The sequence below is a fragment of the Octopus sinensis genome, linkage group LG30, assembly GCF_006345805.1.
Source record: "Octopus sinensis linkage group LG30, ASM634580v1, whole genome shotgun sequence".
Lineage (NCBI taxonomy): Eukaryota > Metazoa > Mollusca > Cephalopoda > Octopoda > Octopodidae > Octopus > Octopus sinensis.
The window spans coordinates 7,408,706-7,436,689 of NC_043026.1; the positions used below are offsets into that span (position 1 = coordinate 7,408,706).

The window sequence follows — 27,984 nt, forward strand, 5'->3', positions numbered from 1 at the left end:
GCCTTGTGAGTGGATTTGGTAGACGGAAACTGAAAGAAGCCTGTCGTATATATGTATGTGTGTGTGTATATGTTTGTGTGTCTCTGTTTGTCCCCCTAGCATTGCTTGACAACCGATGCTGGTGTGTTTACCTCCCCGTAACTTGGCGGTTCAGCAAAAGAGACCGATATAATAAGTACTGGGCTTACAAAGAATAAGTCCCGGGGTCGATTTGCTCGACTAAAGGCGGTGCTCCAGCATGGCCGCAGTCAAAATGACTGAAACAAGTAACAGAGTAAAAGAGAGAGAGTATACCGAGAGATGAGGTATTTAAAGTTAGAGCCTTGTTCTATGAATTCATTGTGCTGTGTTCCTTTATGAAATGATATTACAGCCTCCTGGGTCTGCAAGAATCGTGGGATCCGTTCCTGCCTCTTGAACCCAGCAATTAAACGAAAATAAATACCCCCCTCTCTCTCTCTCTTTCTAAAACAAATACTTTCAAATAACCGTTTTCCTCTCTCTCTCTCTCTCTCAAATATTTTCGTCCCCCTCCCTCTCTCTCAAATACTTAACCCTTCGTTTCTCCTAATTACTTCTCCCTCCCTCCCTCTCTCAAATACTTCCTCCTTCTGACTTTCCTCTCAAATATAGTCACCCTTCCTCCCCACTCTCTCTCTCTCTCAAGTACTTTCCTCCCTCCTCTCTCTTAAATACTTTCATCCACCCACCCACCCCCATATTTCTCAAATACTTTCCTCCCTCCTTCTCCCCCCTCTCTCTGCCTTTCTCTTTTTCTGTCTGTCAGAAATATACTCATCCTTCCTCTCACTTTCCCCTCCCTCTCATATACTTTTGTTTTTTCTTTCCCTTATCCCGCTCTCTTCGTCCTTTCGTTTTCTCTCTCTCTCTCTTTCCTCCTCCTCCTCCCCATCTATAACTCTGTATATATATATATATATAGATATAGATATAGATATATATATATATATATATATATATATACATATATATATATACATATATAGATACACTCGAAAGCTGACGTAGCGTTTCAGCGACGAGATCTCGCCTAACGAACGTGAAAACCGGAACTCGCTTTCCCTCCACTGCACCTTTCACTCTCACCACTTACTCTCACTACCACTTCCAGCCGCCCCTCACTCACTGCTGCTAACGTCCTCACTCTCACGCCTCTCGAGTCGCGGAAGCAGCGACCGTCACTACAGCCTCTACTCCCACCGCTACTCACCTCCACTCACTGGAGTTGTTGTTGTTGTTGCGACGGGACGATGATGGGTTTCTTAGACATGGATTTCCTCGACGATGTCAGACGGATGAACAAGCGACAGGTAAACCACACGGCTTTTTACGGGTCTAAACGTGCGGCCCCAAGCCCCTCCTTTCTACAAACGATAACCTCCATCTAACGGACCTTCTCTGTGATCAAACGTGTTCCAGCTGTGACCATCGCCTCTGTATTCTCTGTTTGTTCTCATATGTAAGGGCATAACTGTACTTTAGTGCCCCACCGATTTTTCTTACAATTTTCATTATGGTTGTTGGTTGTTCTCATATGTAGGGGCATAACTGTACTTTAGTGCCCCACCGATTTTTTTTTCATAATTTTTATTATAATCGTTGGACTTTGCTGAATAATCCACGTTTTGTAAAGAAATTTTACACAGAAATACATTTTTGAGGATCTTGATTACGATTGTGGAAATAATCTTTTTTTTAAATGTTTTTTTGCGACAATTCTCATCTCTTCCGAATTTTTGTTCCTTCATGATTCTTCTTGTGCATATATTTAAACGTTATTTTGCAAAAAATATGGTTTTGAGGGTTTAGGTTACGAAATATTGGTTTACCAAGCAATAAACATATTAGGAAAAAAAGTGATAAATGCTAGAATTACGGAAGTAGTTGTAAGTCGGTGAGGAACTTAGGACAGAGGAAGAACAACCGGAACTGCCCCCCAAACACACAAACCAGAATTTTCCTTCTAAATTTTACCATCATAATCGTAATCTACGCCCTCGAAAATGTATCTTTACAAAATGTCATTTAAAAACATCCACTATAAAGAGAAATATGAAAATGCAAAATTTCTGGGGCACTAATCTGTAGGTATGCCTCACATATAAATGTAATGTGTGTGTATGTATGTATATATATGTATGTATGTATATATATATATATATATATATACACATATAGGTAGTGAAATAAACACTTAAGAAACCTGTGCTTGTCCATTTCAGTTCTGTAAAGATTTGACTGTTATTTTTAGCATGTGAAATTGCCACATAAGGGATTTGTTTCTCCCAGGGACTGAGTTCCATCGATTATGAGGGAGTTGTTGCCTGCTCTTTCCACCATGTCAACCCTTTGACCACGCAGGTGTATTTATTGTTGGTGTTTAATGTTTAATTAGCCCTTGGCAGCTCGGTAAATGATCCAGTCCTGCAGAGAGACTTCTGTTCAGAGGTATTGTATTCCGGCCGTGACTATCCCGACATTTACAGGTGTCCGTTCAGACCAAATTATTCATACGGTGCAGCTTTTTTCTTATTTTAAATAACTGCGTTGTTTGAAGGATGTTTAGCACCTGTCTCTCACCTGTGAACCGGCCACGTTGAGATTCCACTGAACCATATGTTATTGTAGACATACATATATATATATGTATATATATATATATATACACGCATGCCGCATACATATGTGTGTGTATATATATATATATATATATATATATAGTGACGGACTGGCCAGCTTGCTCGATGGCAAGTGGGTCCCTGCGCAATTAGAATCTATATATGGGGGCACATGTTAGTATCTAACGGACCCATTTCCTCTAGTTTACTCTCTTTACTCTTTTACTTGTTTCAGTCATTTGACTGCGGCCATGCTGGAGCACCGCCTTTAGTCGAGCAAATCGGCTCCGGGACTTATTCTTTGTAAGCCCAGTACTTATTCTATCGGTCTCTTTTTGCCGAACCGCTAAGTGACGGAGACGTAAACACACCCACATCGGTTGTCAAGCAATGCTAGGGGGACAAACACACACACACGCATATATATTATATATATATATACTTACATATACGACAGGCTTCTTTCAGTTTCCGTCTACCAAATCCACTCACAAGGCATTGGTCGGCCCGGAGCTATAGCAGAAGACACTTGCCCAAGATGCCACGCAGTGGGACTGAACCCGGAACCATGTGGTTGGTTAGCAAGCTACTTACCACACAGCCACTCCTGTGCCTAGTTTGAGAATTTTTTATTCACTCCTGGGAAAATTCATTAATTATTTCCGCCAGGCTGTGTTTGTAGACATTTGAAAAGAATACTTTTAACAAAACAAAAAGAAATTAAATGATAGCCTTGTAGTTGTGTGTGCCCCCCCCCTTAGTCTCCTGGCAACCAGTATTTTTAGACCCAGCCCACCACTATGTATATATATAACGGAGAGGGTTACAAAAGCCCTTACATGCTTAGAAATAGCAGTCAAAGCTGCTATAAAATTAGTGGCTGTGTGGTAAGTAGCTTGCTTACCAACCACATGGTTCAGGGTTCAGTCCCATTGCATGGCACCTTGGGCAAGTGTCTTCTACTATAGCCTCGGGCTGACTAAAGCTTTCAGAGTGGATTTGGTAGACGGAAACTGAAAGAAGCTTGTCGTATATATATATGTGTGTATATTTGTGTGTCTGCGTTTTCCCCCCCCCCCCCAACATCTTGTGACAACCGATGCTGGTGTGTTTACGTCCCCGTAACTTAGCAGTTCAGCAAAAGAGACCGATAGAATAAGTACTAGGCTTCCAAAGAATAAGTCCTGGGGTCGATTTACTCGACTAAAGGCAGTGATCCAGCATTGCCACAGTCAAATGACTGAAACAAGTAAGAGAGATAATCACTCATTTTTCTCTCCATAGCGTTATTGTGGAGAGAAAAATCTGAGTGATTATGGTGGTCTTAGAGCAGTTTTGACTGCTATTTCTAAGCATGTGATGGTTTTTGTAACCCTCTTTGTTGAAATTATGATTTAATCATAGTTATAAACACTCTCTTTATATATTTATTTGATAGCCTACCTGGTCATTGATTTATTCAATAACAATTTTTAATTGTTTATGAGATATCCTTTGTAATGTAAGTTTTACATTCTCTTCTTATATGTATATATATATATATTATATGTAGAAAAATACAAGCTGGGACAAGAACATAAAACATTTAGAAGACGATACAAAAAACACGGACGGGACATTCGAAGCCTTCAATCTTCAGTCAAGAACCGGATCATCCTAGCAATTTTGGCTGATTAATCTTGAGATTGCTCCGATCCGGCCAGCCCCAAGGAAAAACTAAGCTACGAGCATTAGATTTCTTGGAAGAAGGATTGAATGTATACGAAACAGGGACAGAAAAACGGACGATGCCACACGAATATAAATACAAAAAACAATAATAGTAATAACAGGACAAAAACAGCAGGTGTCTTACGACTAATAAACAGTACAACAAGTTTAGCTTGTATATATATATATATACACATACATATGTACATATATATATATACATCATCATCATTATCATTGCCGTTTAACATCCGTTCTCCATGCTAGCACTGCTTGGACGGTTCGACCGGGGATCTGGGAAGCCAGAAGGCTGCACCAGGCTCCGGTCTTATCTGGCAGTGTTTCTACAGCTGGATGCCCTTCCTAATGCCAACCACTCCGCGAGTGTAGTGGGTGCTTTTTACGTGTCACCTGCACAGGTGCCAGGCGAGGCTGGCAACGGCCACGATTCGGATGGTGCTTTTTATGTGCCACTGGCACGGAAGCCAGTCGAGGTGACGCTGGCATCGGCCACAATTCGGATAGCGCTTTTTACATACCAATAGTCCAGGGGTCCTGGCGACTGCTGGGTGCTATATATATATATATATATATATATATATATCAGTTAAATAAAATTAAAAATTGGTCTGGTTTTCACATTTTTTATTATGCTATTTTAACATTAAAAAAAATATAATTTGTAATGCTCATAAAGTAAAATTAGCACTTTCATACTCGGAGCCATTATAGCTGGTCCAGTCTGTCCTACACATCGTCTGAGCAACCTCCTTGACTTCATCCTAAAACCACTTTGTAGTCACATGACCAGTTTCATTTGGGATGACAACAGTTTCCTGTCACATCTGCTCAAAACAGCAGAATCCACTTTGCTGTTAGTTTTTGATGTAATAAACTTATATAGGCGCAGGAGTGGCTGTGTGGTAAGTAGCTTGCTAACCAACCACATGGTTCCGGGTTCAGTCCCACTGCGTGGCATCTTGGGCAAGTGTCTTCTGCTCTAGCCTCGGGCCGACCAAAGCCTTGTGAGTGGATTTGGTAGACGGAAACTGAAAGAAGCCTGTCGTATGTATGTATGTATATATGTGTGTCTGTGTTTGTCCCCCTAGCATTGCTTGATAACGGATGCTGGTGTGTTTACGTCCCCGTCACTAAGTGGTTCGGCAAAAGGGATCGATGGAATAAGTACTGGGCTTACAAAGAATAAGTCCCGGGGTCGATTTGCTCGACTAAAGGCAGTGCCCCAGCATGGCCGCAGTCAAATGACTGAAACAAGTAAAAGAGTAAAGAGTATACAAACATTTTGGAATTTCTGCCCTAAAATATTGGGTCAAGAAACATAGAGAAGGGATCCCCAATAGATTTACTGTAACCTTCGTACAAGACGGGGTCAGCCTCTTCTTTGCAAACAATACATGCCTTTCCAACAGAAAAAACTACCCGTGAATTCAGTATTGGGATACTTGGAACAAAACCTATATGAAAAAATTGAAGAGAACTACGGAATGACCTTTGGAAGACATATAGAGGACACATGGAATAGATATCTCGATGATTGTTTTCTAATTTGAACCAAATCCCTAGAAAATTTGGAAGAATTCAACACCCTCCTCAACAATCTACACCATAGTCTTAAATTCACAAGTGAAATGAGCCCCACACAATTCCCATTTCTTGACATAATGCTAATTAAAAACACCACCATAATCACAACTGATTTGATGTGTTTAATATATTTAATGTGTCTAATTTAGTTATCCCCAAAATTGCTTCTCTGTATGTACAGGGGTGGGCCAAAAGTAGGTTTACAGTTATATTGGCACTTTAAATTTCTTTTAAAGCATTTTATTACATTTAAATTTCTATCTTACAAACTGAAAAGGGAGCTTGACAAAATTAACTAAATTAGCAGAGAATAATGGTTTCATATTATTTTATAATTAAGATCTAAATTGTTAATATATGAATGTGAAAGAGAGATGGTTGAATAACTGTAAAACCTACTTGTGATATTTATCACAAAAGCACAGATAGACACCTGTACCTAAATTTCAAATCGTGCCACCCAACACGAACTGCAAAAGCAGAAATTTGATCTACTGCCGAGGCCCCTTTTGGGGTCGATTAAATAAGTACCAGTTGCATACTGGGGGTCAATGTAATTGACTCAATCCCTTTGTCCTTGCTTGTTCCTCTATGTTTAGCCCCTTTACTCTTTTACTCTTTTACTTGTTTCAGTCATTTGACTGCGGCCATGCTGGAGCACTGCCCAGGGTGTCATGCAGTGGGACTGAACCCGGAACCATGTGGTTCGTAAGCAATCTACTTACCACAGCGCCACTCCTACGCTTGTGGGCAATAAAGAAATAAACATTAGCCGGGGTACACGCAGGGGCCTGTCTTGATGTCGGTTCGTCCGGTGTCTTCCGTTGTTGTCATTAATTAATTAATTAACACTAACAGTAACAATTATTTCTAACAACTAATTATTTTCTCCTTTCAGCTTTATTACCAAGTGTTAAACTTTGCTATGATTGTGTCGTCGGCCCTGATGATTTGGAAAGGTTTGATGGTGGTCACTAGCAGCGAAAGCCCTATTGTTGTCGTTCTCAGGTGAGTTGCTGATGTGGTGAACTGATCTTCCTGGATAGAAAGATAGTCTGCTTTAGGTAACTTTCCCTGTTTGGAATGGCTTTAGAGAAGGAAGTCTAGTCAACTTAGATAGGCAAATAGAATTGTTTCTCCTGCCCCCAGTATATGAATATTGTATGTATACACCCATATACAGACACACATACAGACACACACACATTTATGCAGACATACAAACATATTATCTCACACCCACACAGTCCAAAATAGAACACAGGGGCACTTGTTCCTCCAGTCTCTCTGAATCAACCTCATATTTGGTGGTGGTGGTAGTAGTAGTAGTAGTAGTAGTAAATCTTCCAGGACTGAATGTAACACATTGTCATCTTCCATTATTTGTTTTCTTTCTTCTCAAACTGCACCCCCTCCTTCTTGCACTCGTCTCCCCCACCCCTCTTGTATTCGTTCCTCCCTTGCACTCACCTCCTTCCCTGACACTCATCATTCTCCCTCTCGCACTCATCTCTCTCCTTCCCCTCTCACACTCGTCTTCCCCCTCTTATCTCCACTCTCTCTCCTTCCCCCTCTTATCTCCACTCTCTCTCCTTCCCCCTCTTATCTCCACTCTCTCTCCCTCCCCACCACACTCCTCTCATTAACCCTCCACCTTCTACTCCCTTCCAGTGGCAGTATGGAGCCAGCCTTCTACAGAGGAGACCTGCTCTTTCTCACCAATTACCAAGAGGAACCGATTCGTGTTGGAGACATTGTCGTGTTCAAAGTCGAGGGCCGAGACATTCCGATTGTACACAGAGTCTTAAAAGTACATGAAAAGTAAGTTTACAAACTTCTGCTTGGGACATGCCATATTACAGGTATTGGTGAGGTGAATCCCCCCTCCCACTCCTTGTCACAAGGTGTATTACAGACACTGGTGGATCCTGCTTACAGCCTGTTAGACTGAGCTGTTGAGTACACCAATATATATTTGTCTTTTGGTATATGCAACAGGAGCAGTATTAGATCAAAATGGTCATCTGTATATCATATCTAAAGAAAATGTCTTCACAAGGTAAAGAAAGGCTTCACTCAACATTTCTCTACTCAAAATCAAATCAGATGGAAATTGTAGTTGTGGCTGATGCCAGTGCCACCTGACTGGTTCCCCATCCTGGTGGCATGTAAAAAGCACCATCTGAACGTGGCTGATGCCTGTGTCACTGGCACTTTAAAAGCACCCACTACACTCTCGGAGTGGTTGACGTTAGGAAGGGCATCCAGTTGTAGAAACTCTGCCAAATCATACTGGAGCCTAGTGTGGCCTCCTGGCTTGCCACACCTCAGTCAAATCGTCCAACCCATGCCAGCATGGAAAGCGGACGTTAAACGATGATGATGATGATGTTATATATATCTACACATATAAATTCATTGTCCATCATCTGAAAGTTTCCAACTTTTGCATATATACATATTTTATATTTAATGTGTCTAATTTAGTTATCCCCAAAATTGCTTCTCTGTATGTACAGGGGTGGGCCAAAAGTAGGTTTACAGTTATATTGGCACTTTAAATTTCTTTTAAAGCATTTTATTACATTTAAATTTCTATCTTACAAACTGAAAAGGGAGCTTGACAAAATTAACTAAATTAGCATAGAATAATGGTTTCATATTTTTATAATACAGATCTAAATTGTTAATATATGAATGCGAAAGAGATGGTTGAATAACTGTAAACCTACTTCTGGGCCACCCTACATGTATGCATATATATATATTGTTTTTCTTTTACTTGTTTCAGTCATTTGACTGTGGCCATGCTGGAGCACCGCCTTACTCTTTGTAAGCCTGATATATATATATATATGATGGGCTTCTTTCAGTTTCCGTCTACCAAATCCACTCACAAGGCTTTGGTCGCCCGAGGCTTTAGTAGAAGTCACCTACCTAAGGTGACACGCAGTGGAACTGAACCCGGAACCATGTGGTTGGGAAGCAAGCTTCTTACCACACAGGTATAAAATATGCACGTAGGTGTGTGTTTGCATTGCATTCGTCCTCGATGCTATTTCAAAACTAGTCTTATATTGGACTAAAGCCTTCAAGGTGGTGCCCCAGCATGGTCTCAGTCCAAGGACTGAAAGATAAATTTAAAACAAAATCATTTCCTTTGTCTATTTTTTTCTTTTCTTTCTTTTTAGGGTAGACGGCAGCGTAAAATTCCTAACCAAGGGAGATAACAATTCTGTTGATGACAGAGGGTTATACGCCCCTGGACAGCTCTGGTTAAAAAAGAAAGACGTTGTGGGACGAGCACGAGGGTGAGTTTTCCTGTCACTCAGCACTCCTCTAGCTTCACTCAACACTCCTAGTTTCACTCATGTTTTCTTAGTTTCATATGCCTCTTCAGCATCACTCTTTACCCTTGCACACCTCTTCTCAACTTTCTGGTCATCTCTGGCCCCACTCTGCACACCTATTCTCTAGCTTTACTCAAAAACTTTTCTTGCCTCACTCAGCCATTCTGTAGTCCTGCACACATGTCCTCTAGCCTCACTCAACTATCCTCCACCCTCGCTCAGCACTCTTTTAGCTTCACTCAGCACTCCTCTAGTCTCACTCTTTACACTTGCACACTTCTTCTCTGTGTATGTATGTGTGTATATATATATATATATATATATATATATATATATATATGAAGGACTCTCGTTAGACGACGTATAAGAGTTCAAGAATTTCTTACCGAACAATCACACAAATGATTTGTTTTTAGTGATCAAACGTTTGTGTAGACATAAGCTCACTCCTTCCATCAGATCGACATTACCTGTACAGGTGCAACTGGGTGCCACATGTCAGATGACTAAATGATTGCAGAGCAACGTGAAATGAAGTGCTTTGCTCAGGAACACAACACCCGGTCTGGGGATCGAACCCACGATCTCACAATCATGAGTGCAACACCCTAACCACTAAGCCATGCACATTCACACACATATATATATATGCTGTGTGTGGTGAGCTTTCAACAAGTAGTATAATACTTGATCAGATCAGAGAGTAAAAATGTTGTTGTAATAAAAACCAGAGCTACCCAGGGTTTCCTGGTAGAAATAATTTATTTCGCCATTTTTCATCCAAATGTCAACTACTTTGAACACAGTTAACAATCTTGTTTTATCAGCTTGAAAAATGGAGAAATAAATTGATATTTTGTCCAGGAAACCCTGAATAGCTATATTTCACAAGACTTGTGGTTTTTGCCCTGATGCAGTACCAGTTAGTGGATCTCATGGCTCCTGATCTTAACTGATTGGAAGTGTTATCATGTACATTGTTTTGTCTTGGTATAAAAGATGGCCTACAGCAAATATTCTGCTCAATACAACAGATTTGCTTGTCAGTTGTTTGATCTTAACCAGTTGACCATGTCCCTCGGTGGCTGAGTGGGGGAGCATAAAAAGCCGTGTTGAGAGGGATTCTTTGGAGTTTGAATAATTCACCTTTGGAAATATGGGTGTTTCGTTCAACATCCTTAAACAACCCTATTCAGGGACCTTTTGAGCAGGATGGGCTACTCGACCAGAAGAAAATTCTGAGCCCCACCTGCAAGGTCATGCACTGTTTATCTTCATATGAGATCACTATGTTGCGCACATATGGTTGTGATGCATGCACCTAGTGTACCCTTATCAGACGGGTAGTCATGATGGGTATACTGGGCTTTGTATATTTTACCCCAGTGTCACTTTGATCTCATGCACTGCTCTCTCACTCAATAATAATAATAATAATATTTAAAATAGTTTGATATGGTTCTTTATGTGTAATGTACCCTTTCTCTGCCTGACCCCATATTCTCTCTGTTGACAGGTTTGTGCCCTATGTTGGAATCGTAACAATATTAATGAATGATTATCCTAAATTAAAAGTAAGTATAACGAGTTTGGTTAATTTATTTAACAAAGAAGGTGGGGTGGAGGAAGCATTTTCTGTACCTACTAAGTGGTACCCATCTGCAGAGGGGTGGACTGTACTTACCTCGTGACACCCATTTACGACTAGGTGGACTGCACCTGTTTACACCTGTGAACGAAGCACAACACTTATTGCAGGGGTCCTTCATTTTTTTCTAGGCCCTGTAAAAGAACTTGGAAAGGTGGGCCTTAAACCAGGCTTTTGAACTCTGACTTCATAAAACCCTCAACAGCAACAACTACTGAAAAACAGATCCCATGGGTTGGAGGGTTGTCACCTAATCGGGGCCAAAGGTGCCACCTGCCAGGAGGAGTAGGAATGCACTGTTACAGTTCATTTCCCCCTACCATTAATATTACCTCCATTGTCTTGGGTGGTGAGCTGGTGGAATCGTTAGTGCAACAGTCAAAATGCTTAACGACATTTCATCTGTTAGTTAATTTTTTGGCTCAAAAAGCAAAAAGCAAGGCCATGTAGGGGGACATGGAGTTATGTACAGGGTGGTGTTCATGTAAAGAGTTCAGGCCACTTGTGGTCAAGGGAGACTTTGAACCGAGCGGTCGTCGGCATCTTCACCATCTCGTCCGGCAGCTTATTCCACGTATCCACAACCCGGACGGAGAAAGCCCCTCTCCTTCGATTGAGATGAAATCGTCGTAGATAGAGCTTTTCAGAGTGACCCCGCAGCCGACATTCTGGAGCAGGAGTGAAGAACAGCTCTTTCGAGAGGTTACACTTTCCGCTTATGATGTTGTGAGCAAGAATGAGATCAGCATGGCGTCGTCGTTTTTCTAGAGAATAAAGGTCGAGCGTCTTCAGCCTTTCTTCATAAGACAAATTCTTGAGGCCATGAACCATGCGGGTAGCCAGCTTCTGGACTCTTTCAAGATGATGTATGTCTTTGAGGAGATAAGGAGAAGAGGCTTGAATCCCGTACTCCAATATGGATCTCACCAGCGTGACATAGAGCGGTGTCTTCATGTTCTGAGTTCAAATTCTGCTGAGGTCGACTTTGCCTGTCATCCTTTAAGGGTTGATAAATTAAGTACCAGTTGAGTACTGCAGTAGATCTATTTAACTTCCCTTAAAGCCAGGAACTTTTCAGCGCCACCTAGTGTACATTTTTGACTGTTGTGACCCAATCTCTCATTTGTTTTCTTTCTTTCTTTTCGTTTCTTTGCAGTATGCCATATTGGTATGTCTTGGACTCTTTGTACTCATCCACAGAGAATAATAATCCATTGGACAGACAGACAGACATATATTATTCGGAATTCTCCGTTCATCATCTCATCCAGACCATTCCTGATCATCCACCCTGTCTCTTCTCACACACTTCCCCCTCCCCTCTCCCATGTTCTTTGTTGCATGTGCACGCACAAACACATGCATGCACACACACAGTCACAAATGTGTGCACACACGCACAAAGACGTCCTCAGCTGTGGATTGAACCATCCATTACAAACTCCCTTCACAAAAGGCCTCTGGTAACCAATGGTAACAGCCCAGGCTGTCCCTTCTACAGCCTGCCTTCCCTCCTTCCTGCTCTGTCTCCACCCATGTTCCAGCACCGATGGACGCCTCATTATGTACAGCAGGGATCGCAGTTGTAAATGTCCAGGAATGGGCCACACCCTTATACACACGTATATTCACAAACGTCTGTGTGTATATATATGCATACACTAACACACATGCTTGTGTGAATATATGGGTGGCTTGTTTTTATGTCAAGTTAGAATAAAAACAATTTAACACGAAACAGAAGAATTGCTCAATATTTTTTCAGAAAACATTCTTGTATTTATTTCAGTTGACCCCAGGACTTATCCTCTGTAAGCCTAGTACTTATTTGGTCAGTCTCTTTTGCCAAAACCACAATGGTGTGGGGAACAAACACAGAGGCAAAGGGACACATAAATATACAGGGTGTCCCCTAAATCATTGATGGGTTTCAAACCTTTTTCACTCTCTTTTCAGATTTTATCAAAATTTCGTTCATTTATTTGTAAAGTCAAAGAAGTTATTAAAAATTGAAAACCCCTCAGTGACTTTTGGGACACCCTGTATATATATATATATATAGGAGTGGCTGTGTGGTAAGTAGCTTGTTTACCAACCACATGGTTCCGGGTTCAGTCCCAGTGCATGGGCAAGTGTCTTCTACTATAGCCTCGGGCCGACCAAAGTCTTGTGAGTGGATTTGGTAGACGGAAACTGAAAGAAGCCTGTCGTATATATGTGTGTTTGTATATATATATATATGCGTGTTTGTGTGTCTGTGTTTGTCCCCCTTGACAACCGATGCTGGTGTGTTTATGTCCCCGTCACTTAGCGGTTCGGCAAAAGAGACCGATAGAATAAGTACTGGGGTTGAGTTGCTCGATTAAAGGCGGTGCTCCAGCATGGCCGCAGTCAAAAGACTGAAACAAGTAAAAGAGTATATATATAATCAAAATAAGCAACAAGGATATCCAAGGTAGAGTAGTACAACCGTTTCATACTACTTCATTTTATTAAACACTGATGTAGCATGAAACGATTGTACTACACTACCTTGGATATCCTCGTTGCTTATTTTGATTATAATCACCCCATTTTGAAATATATGGATAATACCATACAAAATTCTGGTGCCTTTAACTTAAGTACCATATTCATCTGAATCTAAGTTTTTGCTATATATATATATATATATATATGATGATTGCTGACAGATGATAGCCATCCCATCAATGCACACAGCACACTCCATCACACAGCACAATCATTCCGTTGATGAGCCCTTAGATGACTCTTAAGACCAGCTACTGACTGATAGGGTTTAAAACACCAGTGACAGATATTATTCAAGTTTCTTCTATATCTTTGTCCTTTGGAATCTGATTCTGAAGGAATGTTTTTGTGAACCAGCTTATGTCTTTTAAGTCCAGATATTGTCTCACAAGTTTTGTGACACAAGTCATAAGAGGTGGTTGGTGTCCAAGATCATTATCTATCTGGGCATTACAATTTTCATATGATTCATGTATCCTGCTTTCCTGCGTGTGTGTGTGTGTGTGTGTGTGTATCATCATCATCATCGTTTAACGACCACTTTCCAGGCTAGCATGGGTTGGACGATTTTGAACCAGATGGCTGCACCAGGCTCCAATCTTCATCTGGCAGAGTTTCTACAGCTGGATGCCCTTCTTAACGCCAACCACTCCAAGAGTGTAGTCGGTGCTTTTTACGTGCCACTGGTACGGGGGCCAGTCAGGTGGTACTGGCAACGACCTTGCTTGAATCTTTTTACACATGCCACCGGCACGGGTGCCAGTAAGGCGACGCTGGTAATGATCACGCTTGAATGGTGCCCTTTTACGTGTCACCGACATGGAAGCCAGTTGGCCGCTCTGGCAACGATCACGCTTGGATGGTGCTCTTGGCACCCTACTAGCACGGACACTCTGATACAAAACCTGTGGTTTCACATGATTATTGGTCATCTTGTTTTGGCCAGTCATTTCTACTAAAGGCACATGACCTGAAATTTTGTGAGAAGGGGCCTGTCAATTACATCGCCCCTAGTGTTTTATCGATCCTGTAAGGATGAAAGGCACAGTGAACCGTGACAAAAATTGAACCCAGAATGTAAAGACACGAAATGCTGCTAAACATTTTGCCTGGCATCATAATGGTTCTGCCAGAGTCCTGACTTAATAATCCTTTCTACTAAAAGCATAAGGCCTGAAACTTTGGAGGAGGGGACGAGTCAATTACATTGACCCCTAGTATCTCACTGGTACTTATTTTATCAACCCCTGAAAGGATGAAAGGCAAAGTTGACCTCGGCGGAATTTGAACTCAGAACATAATGACCGATGAAAGAAACACTGCTAAGCATTTCGCCTGGTCTGCTAATGATTCTGCCATCCTTTCGATTATTGGCACAAGGTCTGAAATTTGGGAGGAGAGGGTGGCTAGTTGATCACATCGACCCCAGTACTCAACTGGTACATATTTCATCGACCCCAGGAGGATGAAAGGCAAAGTCGACCTTGGCAGGACTTGAACTCAGAATGTAAAACAAGAAATGCCACAGAGCATTTTGTCTGGAATGCTAATGATTCTATGAGCTCACCACCTTAATAATAATAACAATAATAAGGTGAGCTGGCAGAAATGTTAGCACGCTGGGCAAGAGGCTTAGCGGTATTTCATCTGTCTTGACGTTCTGAGTTCAAATTCCGCTGAGGTTGACTGCCTTTCATTCTTTCGGAATCGATAAATTAAGTACCAGTTGTGTACTGGAGTCGATCTAATTGACTGGCCCCTTCCTCAAAAATTTCGGACCTTATGCCTAGAATAGAAAATAATAATAATAATAATCGTTTCTGCTGGAAGTACAAGGCCTCAAATTTGAGGGAAGGGATTAAGTTGATTAGAAAGAGCCCAGTGCATAACTGGTACTAATTTTATCGACCCTAAAAGATGAAATGTAAAGTCGACCTCGGCAGAATTTGAACCCAGAATGTAAAGATAGATGAAATGCTGCTAAGCATTTTGCCTGGCATACTAAGGGTTCCACCAGCTCACCACCTTAATAATAATAATCCTTTCTACTCTAGCCACAAGGCCCTCACTTTAAAACCTTGTTACACCTCTGATTATATATATATTTTGGTGCAAATGGTTTTGTTGTATGGTGCTGTATTTTACCATCCTGTAAATAATAAGAATGGTATTTTGATATAAGCCTAAAGCTTATACCAATCACCATGCAATGACTAAGGAAAATAGTCTAATAAAGGGGCATATAAGCCCTCGACAGGAAAAAAGGCTTTCCTATCCACATGGGAGTCGAACCTACATCCCTTTGTTAACGCGATTGTGTTACCATACACCTGCAAATCAGCCTCCCTTTTCTTGTCAAATTTAAGAACTATAATAGAACTTTCTATATGCTTTCGGTGCAAATGGTTTTTTATACGGCACCATTTTTACAATCCTGTAAATAATAATAATGGTATTTTGATATAAGCTTAAAGTGATCACCATGCAATGACTAAAGAAAATAGTCTAATAAAGGGGCATAGAAGCCCTCAACAGAAGGTCCACCTGACTGGCTCCCTTGCTGGTGGCACATAAAAAGCACCCATTACACTCTCGGAGTGGATAGCATTAAGAAGGGCATCCAACTGTAGAAACCTTGCCAGATCAGATTGGAGCCCGGTGTGGCCTCCTGGCTTGCCAGACCCCACTCAAACCGTCCAACCCATGTCAACATGCAAAATGGACGTTAAGTGATGATGTGGTGGTATCAAAAAGTTCCCAGGCTCGTTATGTTTAATGGAAAATAAGTTTTAACATCATCTCCTTTCAAATAGTCACCCTGCACAGCAGTGTACTGGTTCCAGCATGTCTTGGTGGCTTTTGGAATCCATTTTCCATTAACAAGTCAAATACCTTCAGTTGTTTGTTCTGGATGTCAAAAACGGTGTTAAAACGGCGACCTTTGAACTGTATTTTCAGCTTGGCGGAAGAGATGAAAGTCCACAGGTGCTGAATCGGGCAATTAGGGCAGATGCAGAAGCGACACCATGTTGTTTCTGATGAGAACCTGAAGAGTGAAGAGAGCTTGGTGTCATTGTGTATTGTTGTCAGGAAGAATCTAATTCTTCGTCTTCTGCAGATCCAGACGCTTTCGTTGAATGTCCTCCCGCAAATGGTTCAAAATATCACAAAACAACCCCCAAATGATGGCCTGGCCTTGGGCAGTGAATTCTCAATGCACGATACCACATTTCCAGGGGTGACGCTTGGGGTAGGTCCTCCAGAGATGTTCTTCCACTTTTCAAGCACCCATGCCACTTCAAGACATTGCTTCATCTTTGCAAACTCGTCAAAGTATGTTCAATGTCTTTTGTAGCAGACTTCCCAAGTTCAACACAGAATTTCATATTGGTTCTTCATTCCATGATCACAAAAGCACAAATTTCACAAGTTGCAAAGTCAACGCAGCAATGTCACTCGGCACACTGCTTCACGAAGGTCACTGCTGGCTCTCACTGGGCACGCAGCCATGTGCTGCCATCTGTTGGCGTACCACAGAACAAGTCCGGGAACTTTTGATGCCACTTTGTATGTACAAGGTAGGTCAAAGGTCACTTGACAGTAAATCAAAACCATTTAATTCCGAGATTAAAACAAAAAACTATTTCATGAGACTTTGCTAATAAATAAACAAATGCTGAAAAGAAAAATGGTGATGGGAACTCACAGCATTCAATTATCGAACATAATTGGAGTGAATAAATAAAATTGAATATTAACCCTTTTGTTACTGCAATTATTTTGAGATGCTCTGTGTTTCTCTTAATTATTTTAAATATAACAAAGAATTTAGTAAAATAACTTCATTATCATTCAGCTAGTGTTAGGAACATAAATTGTGACTAAGGTTTGGTGGAAGATTTTAATTCAGAACTTATGAAAACAAGACATTTGTACTACAGAGCCAGGGTCGGTTTCAGCTGGGTTGGTAACGAAAGGGTTAATTCCGGGATTAAAACAAAAAATTAATTTATGAATTAATAATAACGTTAAAGAAAAAACTGATTTTAACTCACAGAGTAGGAGTGGCTGTGTGGTAAGAAGCTTGCTTACCAACCACATGGCTCCAGGTTCAATCCCACTTCGTGGCACCTTGGGCAAGTGTCTTCTACTATAGCCTCGGGTTGACCAAAACCTTGTGAGTGGATTTGGTAGACGGAAACTGAGAGAAGCCCGTCGTATATATAGGAGTGGCTGTGTGGTAAGTAGCTTGCTTACCAATCACATGGTTCCAGGTTCAATCCCACTGCGTGGCACCTTGGGCAAGTGTCTTCTACTATAGCCTCGGGTTGACCAAAACCTTGTGAGTGGATTTGGTAGACGGAAACTGAGAGAAGCCCGTCGTATATATAGGAGTGGCTGTGTGGTAAGTAGCTTGCTTACCAATCACATGGCTCCAGGTTCAATCCCACTTCGTGGCACCTTGGGCAAGTGTCTTCTACTATAGCCTCGGGTTGACCAAAGCCTTGTGAGTGGATTTGGTAGACGGAAACTGAAAGAAGCCCCAAGTATATATATATGTACATCGTATGTGTATGTTTGTGTTTCCCCCCACCCCCAACATTGCTTGAAAACCAATTCTGGTGTGTTTAATTAACCGTAACTTAGTGGTTCAGCAAAAGGGACCAATAGGCTTACAAAGAATAAGTCCTGGGTTCGATTTCCTTGACTAAAGGCAGTGCTCCAGCATGGCCACAGTCAAATGACTGAAACAAGTAAAAGAGTAGTGTTCAATTATTAAACGGTGGACTATACTCAAGGATTTACGGTTACCCATGTTGCATAAAAACACCCAGTACACTTTGTAAAGGGGTTGGCGTTAGGAAGGGCATCCAGCCATAGACACCATGCTAAAACAGACATGGAGCCTGGGCCAATCTTCAGCTGGTCAGCTTCTGCCAAACCGTCCAACCCATGCCAGCATGAAAAACAAACATTAAATGATGATTGTATATATATAATATATATATATATAGCGAAACACACCATTCGAGTGTGATTGTTACCTGCGTCGCCTTACAAGCACTTGTGCTGGCAACACGTGAAACATTCGAGCGAGGTCGTTGCCAGTGCCGCTGGACTGGCTCCTGTGCAGGTGGCACATAAAAAGCACCATTTGGGCGTGGCCATTGCCAGTACCACCAAAGTGGTCCTCGTGCCGGTGGCACGTAAAAGCACCCACTACACTCTCGGAGTGGTTGGCGTTAGGAAGGGCATTCAGCTGTAGAAAACTCTGCCAGATCAGATTGGAGTCTGGTTCGCCAGACCTCAGTCAAATCGTCCAACCCCTACCAGCATGGAAAGTGGACGTTAAATGATGATGATGATGATATATATACACAAACACACAGCAAATACTACATACATAAATACTTGAAGCTTACTAACGTCCTACACTTTGATCCCTGGATCATACTTACCTTTACTAAGGGGTTGGTGCATAATTATTGCGGCTGTTTTTCAACAAAAACAGTAACAATATTTAACCCTTTTGTTACTGTATTTCTATTGAGATGCTCTGTGTCTCTTTCAATTATTTTAAATAAAACAAAGAGTTTAGTAAAATAACTTAGTTATCATTAAGCTAGTGTTAGGAATATAAATTGTGACTAAGGTTTGGTGGAAGATTTTAATTCAGAACTTATGAAAACAAGACATTTGTACTACAGAGCCGGGTTGGTAACGAAAGGGTTATCTTTAAATGATTATTCTGACCGTCTGCCAAGCAAATGGGAAGCAGAAATTGAAGGAGATGGTGAATATGCTCCAGAACAATCATTTAAAGATGTTTTTTGTCACATGTTGTTATTGTTTTTGTTGAATAAATTTTGTTGTTAAAAAGCCGCAATAATTAAGTACCAGCCCAATACATAATTTTAACTGAACAGAGACTAATACAAAACCAAGATTAACTTCAATGCATTATGGTGCAACAATGTCTTACCTGGCTGAGACTTCGAAGTCACTGTCGATAATATTCTTGTTTAAAAATGATAAATTTGTCCTCGGCAAAACTATAGAGTAACCAATGAGAATCAAGTAAAAATTGCTTTTATTATTACTAAACATAAAAACCAAACATTAATACACACACACACACACACGTAGGCACAGGCATATCTGTGTGGCATGAAGCTTGCTTCCCAATCACACGGTTCTGGGTTCAGTTCCACTGTGCAGCAATTTGGGCAAGTGTCTTCTATAATCTCAGACTGACCAAAGCCTTGTGGGTGGATTCGGTAGATGGAAACTGAGAGAATCCTGTCATATAGGTGCAGGAGTGGCTGTGTGGTAAGTAGGTTGCTTAACAACCACATGGTTCTGGGTTCAGTCCCACTACATGGCACCTGGGACAAGTGTTTTCTACTATAGCCTCTGGCTGACTAAAGCCTTGTGAGTGGATTTGGCAGATAGAAACTGAAAGAAGCCCGTCATATATATATATATATATATGTGTGTGTGTGAGTGTGTCTGGATTTGTTCCCCCACCATCGCTTGACAACCGATGTTGGTGTGCTTACAACCCCTTAACTTAGCAGTTTGGTAAAAGAAACAGATAGAATAAGTACTAGGCTTACAAAGAATATGTCATGGGGTCAATTTGTTCAACTAAAGGCGGTGCTTCAGAATGGCCACAGTCAAATGACAGAAACAAATAAAAGAAAACACACAAACACATATATAATATATATATATATATATATATATATATATATATATATATATATATATCTGTGTGTATATGTGTGTCTGTTTGTCTTCCACCACCATTTAACAACTGGTGTTGGTGTGATAAAATAAATAACAGAGACCTAGTACGACAGGCTTCTTTCAGTTTCCGTCTTCTACCAAATCCACTCACAAGGCTTTGGTTGGCTCAAGGCTATAGCAGAAGACACTTGCCCAAGGTGGCATGCAGTGAGACTGAACCCAGAACCATGTGGTTGGGAAGCAAGCTTCTTACCAAGTGACAAAACCCTCTGCTGCCCATCTTTCACATGGAGACCGTTTGCTCGTAGTGTTTGCGCCTGTGTCGTGCAATGTAAGAACTATCCGAATAGGATTTCCCACACACTTCACAATGATACGGACGTTCCCCCGTGTGGGTCCTTCGGTGCTGCTTCAAACTGTTGCTAGAAATAAAGCATTTCCCACACGTCACACAGCAATGTCGTCTGGTTCTGCTGTGGCCCCGTTTGTGGACTAAAAAATTAGAACTGTTAGAGAATGATTTGCCACATTCTTCGCAATGGTACGGCCTTTCGCCTGTGTGTATTCGGTTGTGTTTGGTTAAATCGCTATTAGAATTACAAGACTTTCCACACGTTATACAGTGGTAGCGTCGGTCCTTGGTGTGGGTTCTCTTGTGACGCGAGAGATTAGAAGAACCAGGGAACGATTTTCCGCACAGTTCACAACGATACGGTTTCTCGCCCGTGTGACTACGTTTATGAACTTCGAGGTCAGAATTTCGAAAGTACGACTTACCACAGGTTTCGCAGTAAAAGCTTTTTTCCGCAGTGTGTACTATTTTGTGATTTCTCAACTGATTGTTACTGGCAAAAGATTTTCCGCACGTTTCACAGTGGAATGTTTTTTGCTCAGCGTGCGTTCTCTGGTGATTGGTTAAATTTCTGTTACACACAAAAGATTTCCCACAAATTTCACAGTTAAACGGTTTCTCTCCTGTGTGTGAACGTTTGTGGATAACAAGAATAGAGTTGGCGCAGAAAGCTTTCCCACAAATTTCACAGCAAAAGGGATTTTCCGCAGTGTGTATGATTTTGTGTCTGACCAAGTTACTTTTCCTGGTAAAAGTTTTCCCACAAGTTTTACAATTGAACTGTTTCCCTCCATTGTGGATTGTCTTATGAATTGCTAGATGAGTTTTCTGTGTAAAAGATTTCCCACAGATTTCACAAGTAAACGGTTTCTCCCCCGTATGGACCCTCACGTGTCTTGCTAATTCACCGTTCGAAGCAAAACATTTCCCACAGATTTCACACGCAATCGGTTTTTCCCCAATGTGTATCCTCCTTGTGTGTATTCTTAAATATTTCTTAGTGCGGAAACATTTCCCGCATATATCACAACGAAAGGCCCTTTCTCTGGCGTGGGTCCTTTTGTGCGTTGTTAAATAACTGTCAAAAGCAAAGGTTTTGCCACACACCTCACAGGCGAACGGTTTTTCCGTTGTGTGTCTTTTTACATGTTTTCTTAAGCAATTCTTATCAGGAAAACATTTCCCACACATTTCACAGCGACAGGGTTTTTCGCCAGAGTGTGTCTCTTTGTGTTCGAAGACTTCCTGTTCTGAAGGGAAAATTTTCCTACAAATCCCGCATCTATATTCAATAATATATCCCTTTAGTGATCGGTCATTAGTAAATATTTCCCCATCCACAGGCTCCTCGTCTCCGTCGGTCAGTGTAACTGCATCTACATCGCTAAAAGCAGTTGTGTTTGAAGAGTCCAAGTGTATAATCTCCTCCATATTCATTGAGGAATTCTTTAATCAACAAGCAATAATCATTCAGTTTAAAGTCAGGGTTAACTCAGCGAAGCTTTAATTTGGAAAATATATGATGCAGAATATATTCTCTGGTCGTCACAAGAAAGCATTTTGTACAGAATGGAAAGTCTCAAGGCGACAGATTGAGGCAAGAAAAAGAAAAACTTCGGCTTCCACGAGAAGAAACGGAGAAATGATTATTGGATCCTATGTAGACAATGAAAAACAAGTGGATGGTGTCTTTAACTGAGAGTAGTGGACAGTCTGGTGGAATTGGCATTCATCTGTTACATCTTTGTGTGTGGTGTGTAAAGAGAAAGAGAGTGGGTAGATAGACAGATGGATAAATATATGGATAGATCGATAGACAGACGGATAGATAGATAGATAGATAGATAGATAGATAGATAGATAGATAGATAGACAGATAGACAGACGGATAGATAGGCAGATAGATAGACAGATAGATAGATAGATAGATAGATGGATAGATAGACAGATAGATAGATAGATGGATAGATAGATTGATAGAAAGATGGATAGATAGGCAGATAGATAGACAGAGAGACAAACAGACAGATAGATATATAGATAGGTGGATAGATAGATAGACAGATGGAGAGATAGAAATTGATAGACTGACATATAGATAGATACGAAATATACAGTTATAGACTGGTTACATGTGCATCTTTTTTCCCGAGTTGTGGAATATTAGTCTACAAACATACAAGTATGTTTGCAGAGAGACAGAGAGACACATGTTTCTGTGGGGAAGAGGAAAAGAGGAAATTAATGCAATAAATACGTACTTTAGAAGTGAAAAACAGATGAAAGGTAAGAAGTGTTCATTGATTGATTTGTTGGTGATTAAAAGTCATTTCCCGTCCTTTTGTGGTTAATTAGGCAAAGAGTAATTAACGACGTTAATTCTGTGATGAAACGAAATATGAATCACGAATCTGACAGAAGAAGCCACGGATGGAGGTTCTCATCCTTTCTCAGCCACAAACATCATCGTTCATCTAAACACGAGCTAATTACTACACAAAACATTTAATTAACTCGGACTAATTAACAAGGAAACCGGTAGGCGGTGTCGTTGAGGATTATTTCCCTCGTTATAGTGACACCGGTGTCGTTCGTTAAAAGTCCCTGATGTAGTTTAATACATTCGGAAACCACTTTGATTATAGCCTTTTATTCTTTTATTTGTTTCAGTCATTTGACTGCGGCCATGCTGGGGCACCGCATTCAATCGAGCAAATCGATCCCAGAACTTATTCTTTGTAAGCCTATTACTTATTCTATCGGTCTCTTTTGCCGAACCGCTAAGTTACGGGGACGTAAACACACCACCATCGGTTGTCAAGCGATGTTGGGGGGACAAACAGACATACAAGCATACACACACACACACACATATATATATATATATATATAAATACGACAGGCTTCTTTCAGTTTCTGTCTACCAAATCCACTCACAAGGCTTTGGTCGGCCCGAGGCTATAGTAGCAGACACTTGCCCAAGGTGCCACGCAGTGGGACTGAACCCGGAACCATGTGGTTCGTAAGCAAACTACTTACCACACAGCCACTCCTACGCCATCATATTAATTTGCTTCTTGGTTCTCATTTATTTTACTTGTGTATCCCTTTGACCCCTATTTTACTCTACTGGACCCTCATAACCATTCAGTGTTTTAAAAATCCTGTTATATTTTTACGATTTAATAATTTTAGGAATTGTATTCAAAAATCGCTCAAATATTTTGTGTATTGTAAAAGTTTAACCAATAAAAATTTAACAAAATCTTACGTCGACCCCCAAGGGTCATACGGACTCTGGCTCAGAACCCCTGTTTTAATATATCCAGTCCGTAGTAAAGAAAACAAAGCCACCACACGACAAAATATTTATTAGGAACATATAAAGGAGTCTGCGTAGATACTCATCCTGTTAGCAGAGAAATCAGCCTCAAATCATCAAACTGGCCTCAGGAAGGAATATGTATTTACAGTAGGTGTGTGTGGATGTGTGTATGTATTATAAGCAAAAATATTTTTATATGTATTATTAGGAGTGGCTGTGTGGTAAGTAGCTTGCTTACCAACCGCATGGTTCCGGGTTCAGTCCCACTGCATGGCACCTTGGGCAAGTGTCTTCTGCTATAGCCTCGGGCCGACCAAAGCCTTGTGAGTGGATTTGGTAGACGGAAACTGAAAGAAGCCAGTCATATATATATATATATGTGTGTGTTTGTGTGTCTGTGTTTGTCCCCCTAGCATTTCTTGACAACCGATGCTGGTGTGTTTATGTCCCCGTTACTTAGTGGTTCGGCAAAAGAGACCAATAGAATAAATACTGGGCTTACAAAAGAATAAGTCCCAGGGTCGAGTTGCTCGATTAAAAGGCGGTGCTCCAGCATGGCCGCAGTCAAATGACTGAAACAAATAAAAGAGTAAAAGAGTAAAGAGTAAGCAAAAATAATTTAAGATTAATTAACACATAAAGCGCGACAGGTCCCAATCGTGGCCGTGAGGCACAGGTCAATGTACTTAATTTATGGGTGTTTGTTTGAGTCTAATGCCACTCAAATGCTCCGATACCCTCCAGAATGCAAGAAGACTAATAGTCCAACGAATGACTTTTCAGATAATGTAAAAATTGTCACCATTATATACTCTTTACTCTTTTACTTGTTTCAGTCATTTGACTGTGGCCATGCTGGAGCACTGCCTTTAGTCGAGCAAATCGACCCCGGGACTTATTCTATCGGTCTCTTTTGTCGAACCGCTAAGTGACGGGGACGTAAACACACCAGCATCGGTTGTCAAGCAATGCTAGGGAGACAAACACAGACACACAAACACACACATATATATATATATGACAGGCTTCTTTCAGTTTCCGTCTACCAAATCCACTCACAAGGCTTTGGTCAGCCTGAGGCTATAGCAGGAGACACTTGCCCAAGATTCCACGCAGTGGGACTGAACCCGGAACTATTTTTTGCTTTTTATGTGTGTATGGTTGTCTCATTTTCATAAAATGTGCTCAGAAGTCCGGGACTTATTCTTTTGTAAGCCCAGTACTTATTCTATCGGTCCCTTTTGCCAAACCGCTAAGTGACGGGGACATAAACACACCAGCATCGGTTGTCAAGCAATGCTAGGGGGACAAACACACACATGCACATATATATATATACATATATATTCTATGTAAGAGCAAATCCCAGTACTTTATGGGTTAAAATGATTTAGTGTTTTAAAGAATTAAACGTCAATCTTTGGCTTTAGGTGCATGTATCTGCGGGTCTAATACTGAAAAAAACAAAACAAAAAACAACAAAACATCCCCATTTCTTGGAACGATTATTCATATAAAGGCATAAAAGTCATTAAATAAGTTGTTTATTGATTGAAAAATTTTACTTTAATAGCAACACTTTTGGGCGGAATTCTGGTTTCAGCATTCCGTACAACGCCTCATAATTTTTTTCTTTTTAGAAACGTTTTACTAATTTGTCTTCTTTTCCATTCTAGGCACAAGGCCCGAAATTTGGGGGGAGGGGACCAGTCGATTAGAGCGACCTCAGTACGCAGCTAGTACTTAATTTATTGACCCCGAAAGGATGAAAGGCAAAGTCGACCTCGGCGGAATTTGAACTCAGAACATAACAGCAGACAAAATACCTATTTCTTTACTACCCACAAGGGGCTAAACACAGGGAGGACAAATAAGGACAGACAAATGGATTAAGTCAATTACATCGACCCCAGTCCGTAACTGGTACTTAATTTATCGACCCCGAAAGGATGAAAGGCAAAGTCGACTTCGGCGGAATTTGAACTCAGAACGTAACAGCAGACAAAATACCTATTTCTTTACTACCCACAAGGGGCTAAACACAGGGAGGACAAACAAGGACAGACAAATGGATTAAGTCAATTACATCGACCCCAGTCCGTAACTGGTACTTAATTTATCGACCCCGAAAGGATGAAAGGCAAAGTCGACCTCGGCGGAATTTGAACTCAGAACGTAGCAGTAGACAAAATACGGCTATGCATTTCGCCCAGTGTCCTAATAATTCTGCCTTTCTAATTTGTCTTCTACACTCGGGATTTCACAAGATTATGCAAAAAAAAGAAAGAAAGAAAAGCGTATGTGTAATTTAAAGATGATTTAGCTGTTATGTTTAGCACATTTCACGACCACATGATATCTTCCATGTTTCTTTGTCACTGATGTGTATTGATCTTCCCGTAAACACATTTAATGGAATGGTGATGCACGCAAGGCTGGTCCCTTGCTAGGATTTAAGCAAGAAATTCGGACTAAATTAAATTTTTTTTAAAGTTGATTTATTTAGTTTATTCAATAAAGCCACCTTCGGCTTCAACAACTGCTTCTATATGAGATCTAAATCATCTTCATGCTCAAATCAAATGGTTCTGCTTCATTTTGGACATTACATCAGTTTTAATGTAATACTTGCATTGTTCAATTAAATGGAGTCGCATGAAACGATCGTACTGCATGACCTCTGGATATCCTTGTTGCTTATTTTGATTGTAATCACCCCATTTTGAATTATACTCTTTTACTTGTTTCAGTCATTTGACTGCGGCCATACTGGAGCACCGCCTTTAATCGAGCAACTCGACCCCGGGACTTATTCTTTTTGTAAGCCCAGTACTTATTCTATCGGTCTCTTTTGCCGAACCACTAAGTGACGGGGACATAAACACACCAGCATCGGTTGTCAAGCAATGCTAGGGGACAAACACAGACACACAAACACAAACACACGCATATATATATATACATATATACAACGGGCTTCTTTCAGTTTCCGTCTACCAAATCCACTCACAAGGCTTTGGTCGGCCCAAGACTATAGTAGAAGACACTTGCCCAAGGTGCCACACGGTGGGACTGAACCCGGAACCATGTGGCTGGTAAACAAGCTACTTACCACACAGCCACTCCTGCGCCTATATTATATAGATAATACCATACCAAATTATGGTGCCTTTAACTTAAGCACCATATTCATCTGAATCTAAATTTTACTGAACTTATATATACAACAACTATTGAAGAGGTCACAAGAAGCAATGATAATTTGTAAAAAAAAAAAATTAAATAAAATTAGTAAACGAATGGAAATCAAACCAGTGAGAGTCATCATCATTGTTTAACGTCCGCTTTCCATGCTTGCATGGGTTGAACGATTTGACTGAGGGCTGGCGAACCAGATGGCTGCACCAGGCTCCAGTCTTGATCTAGCAGTGTTTCTACAGTTGGATGCCCTTCCTAATGCCAACCACTCCGAGATTGTAGTGGGTGCTTTTTACATGCCACCGGCACGGGGCTAGTCAGGCAGTACTGGCAATGACCTCACTTGAATCTTTTTACACATGCCACTGGCACAGGTGCCAGTAAGGCGACGCTGGTAATGATCGCACTCGAATGGTGCCCTTTTACGTGCCACCGGCACTGAAGCCAGCCGCTCTGGCAATGATCACACTCGGATGGTGCTCTTGGCACCCTACTAGCACGGGGCACAGGAGCCAGTAAGGCAAAGCTGGTAACAGTCACACTTGAATGCTGCCTTTTATGTGCCACTAGCACGGAAGCCGGTTAGTCGCTCTGGCAACGACCACGCTTGGCATTAATAAGGCATCAACACAGAATGAATCTCTCCAGACACAACAAAATATGCTTCAATACATTAATTCACACAAAGAATCTTGCAAACCAAATGCAAAAACAATATTAAAATAAAACAACAAAGAAATATATATATATCATGGATAAAGACACGTTTGAACAAGAAAAATTTATTTTTAATGTTATGTTTTTTGCAATAATTAATTTTTTAATGTTATATAACATGCAATGTAAATTTACAGCTTTTGTCTTCATTAATTTTT

General features: G+C 40.9%; 1 protein-coding gene across 1 annotated transcript; it reads left to right on the top strand.

The window, feature by feature from the left end:
• Positions 1-1,139: 1,139 nt before the first annotated feature.
• On the top strand, positions 1,140-12,690 carry LOC115226567 (signal peptidase complex catalytic subunit SEC11A). Its single transcript, XM_029797574.2, has 6 exons — positions 1,140-1,331; positions 6,853-6,962; positions 7,626-7,775; positions 9,146-9,265; positions 10,821-10,878; positions 12,109-12,690. Exons 1-6 carry the CDS (start codon positions 1,272-1,274, stop codon positions 12,157-12,159), a joined length of 549 nt encoding a protein of 182 aa, XP_029653434.1. The 5' UTR covers positions 1,140-1,271; the 3' UTR covers positions 12,160-12,690.
• The last annotated feature ends 15,294 nt before the right edge of the window (positions 12,691-27,984 follow it).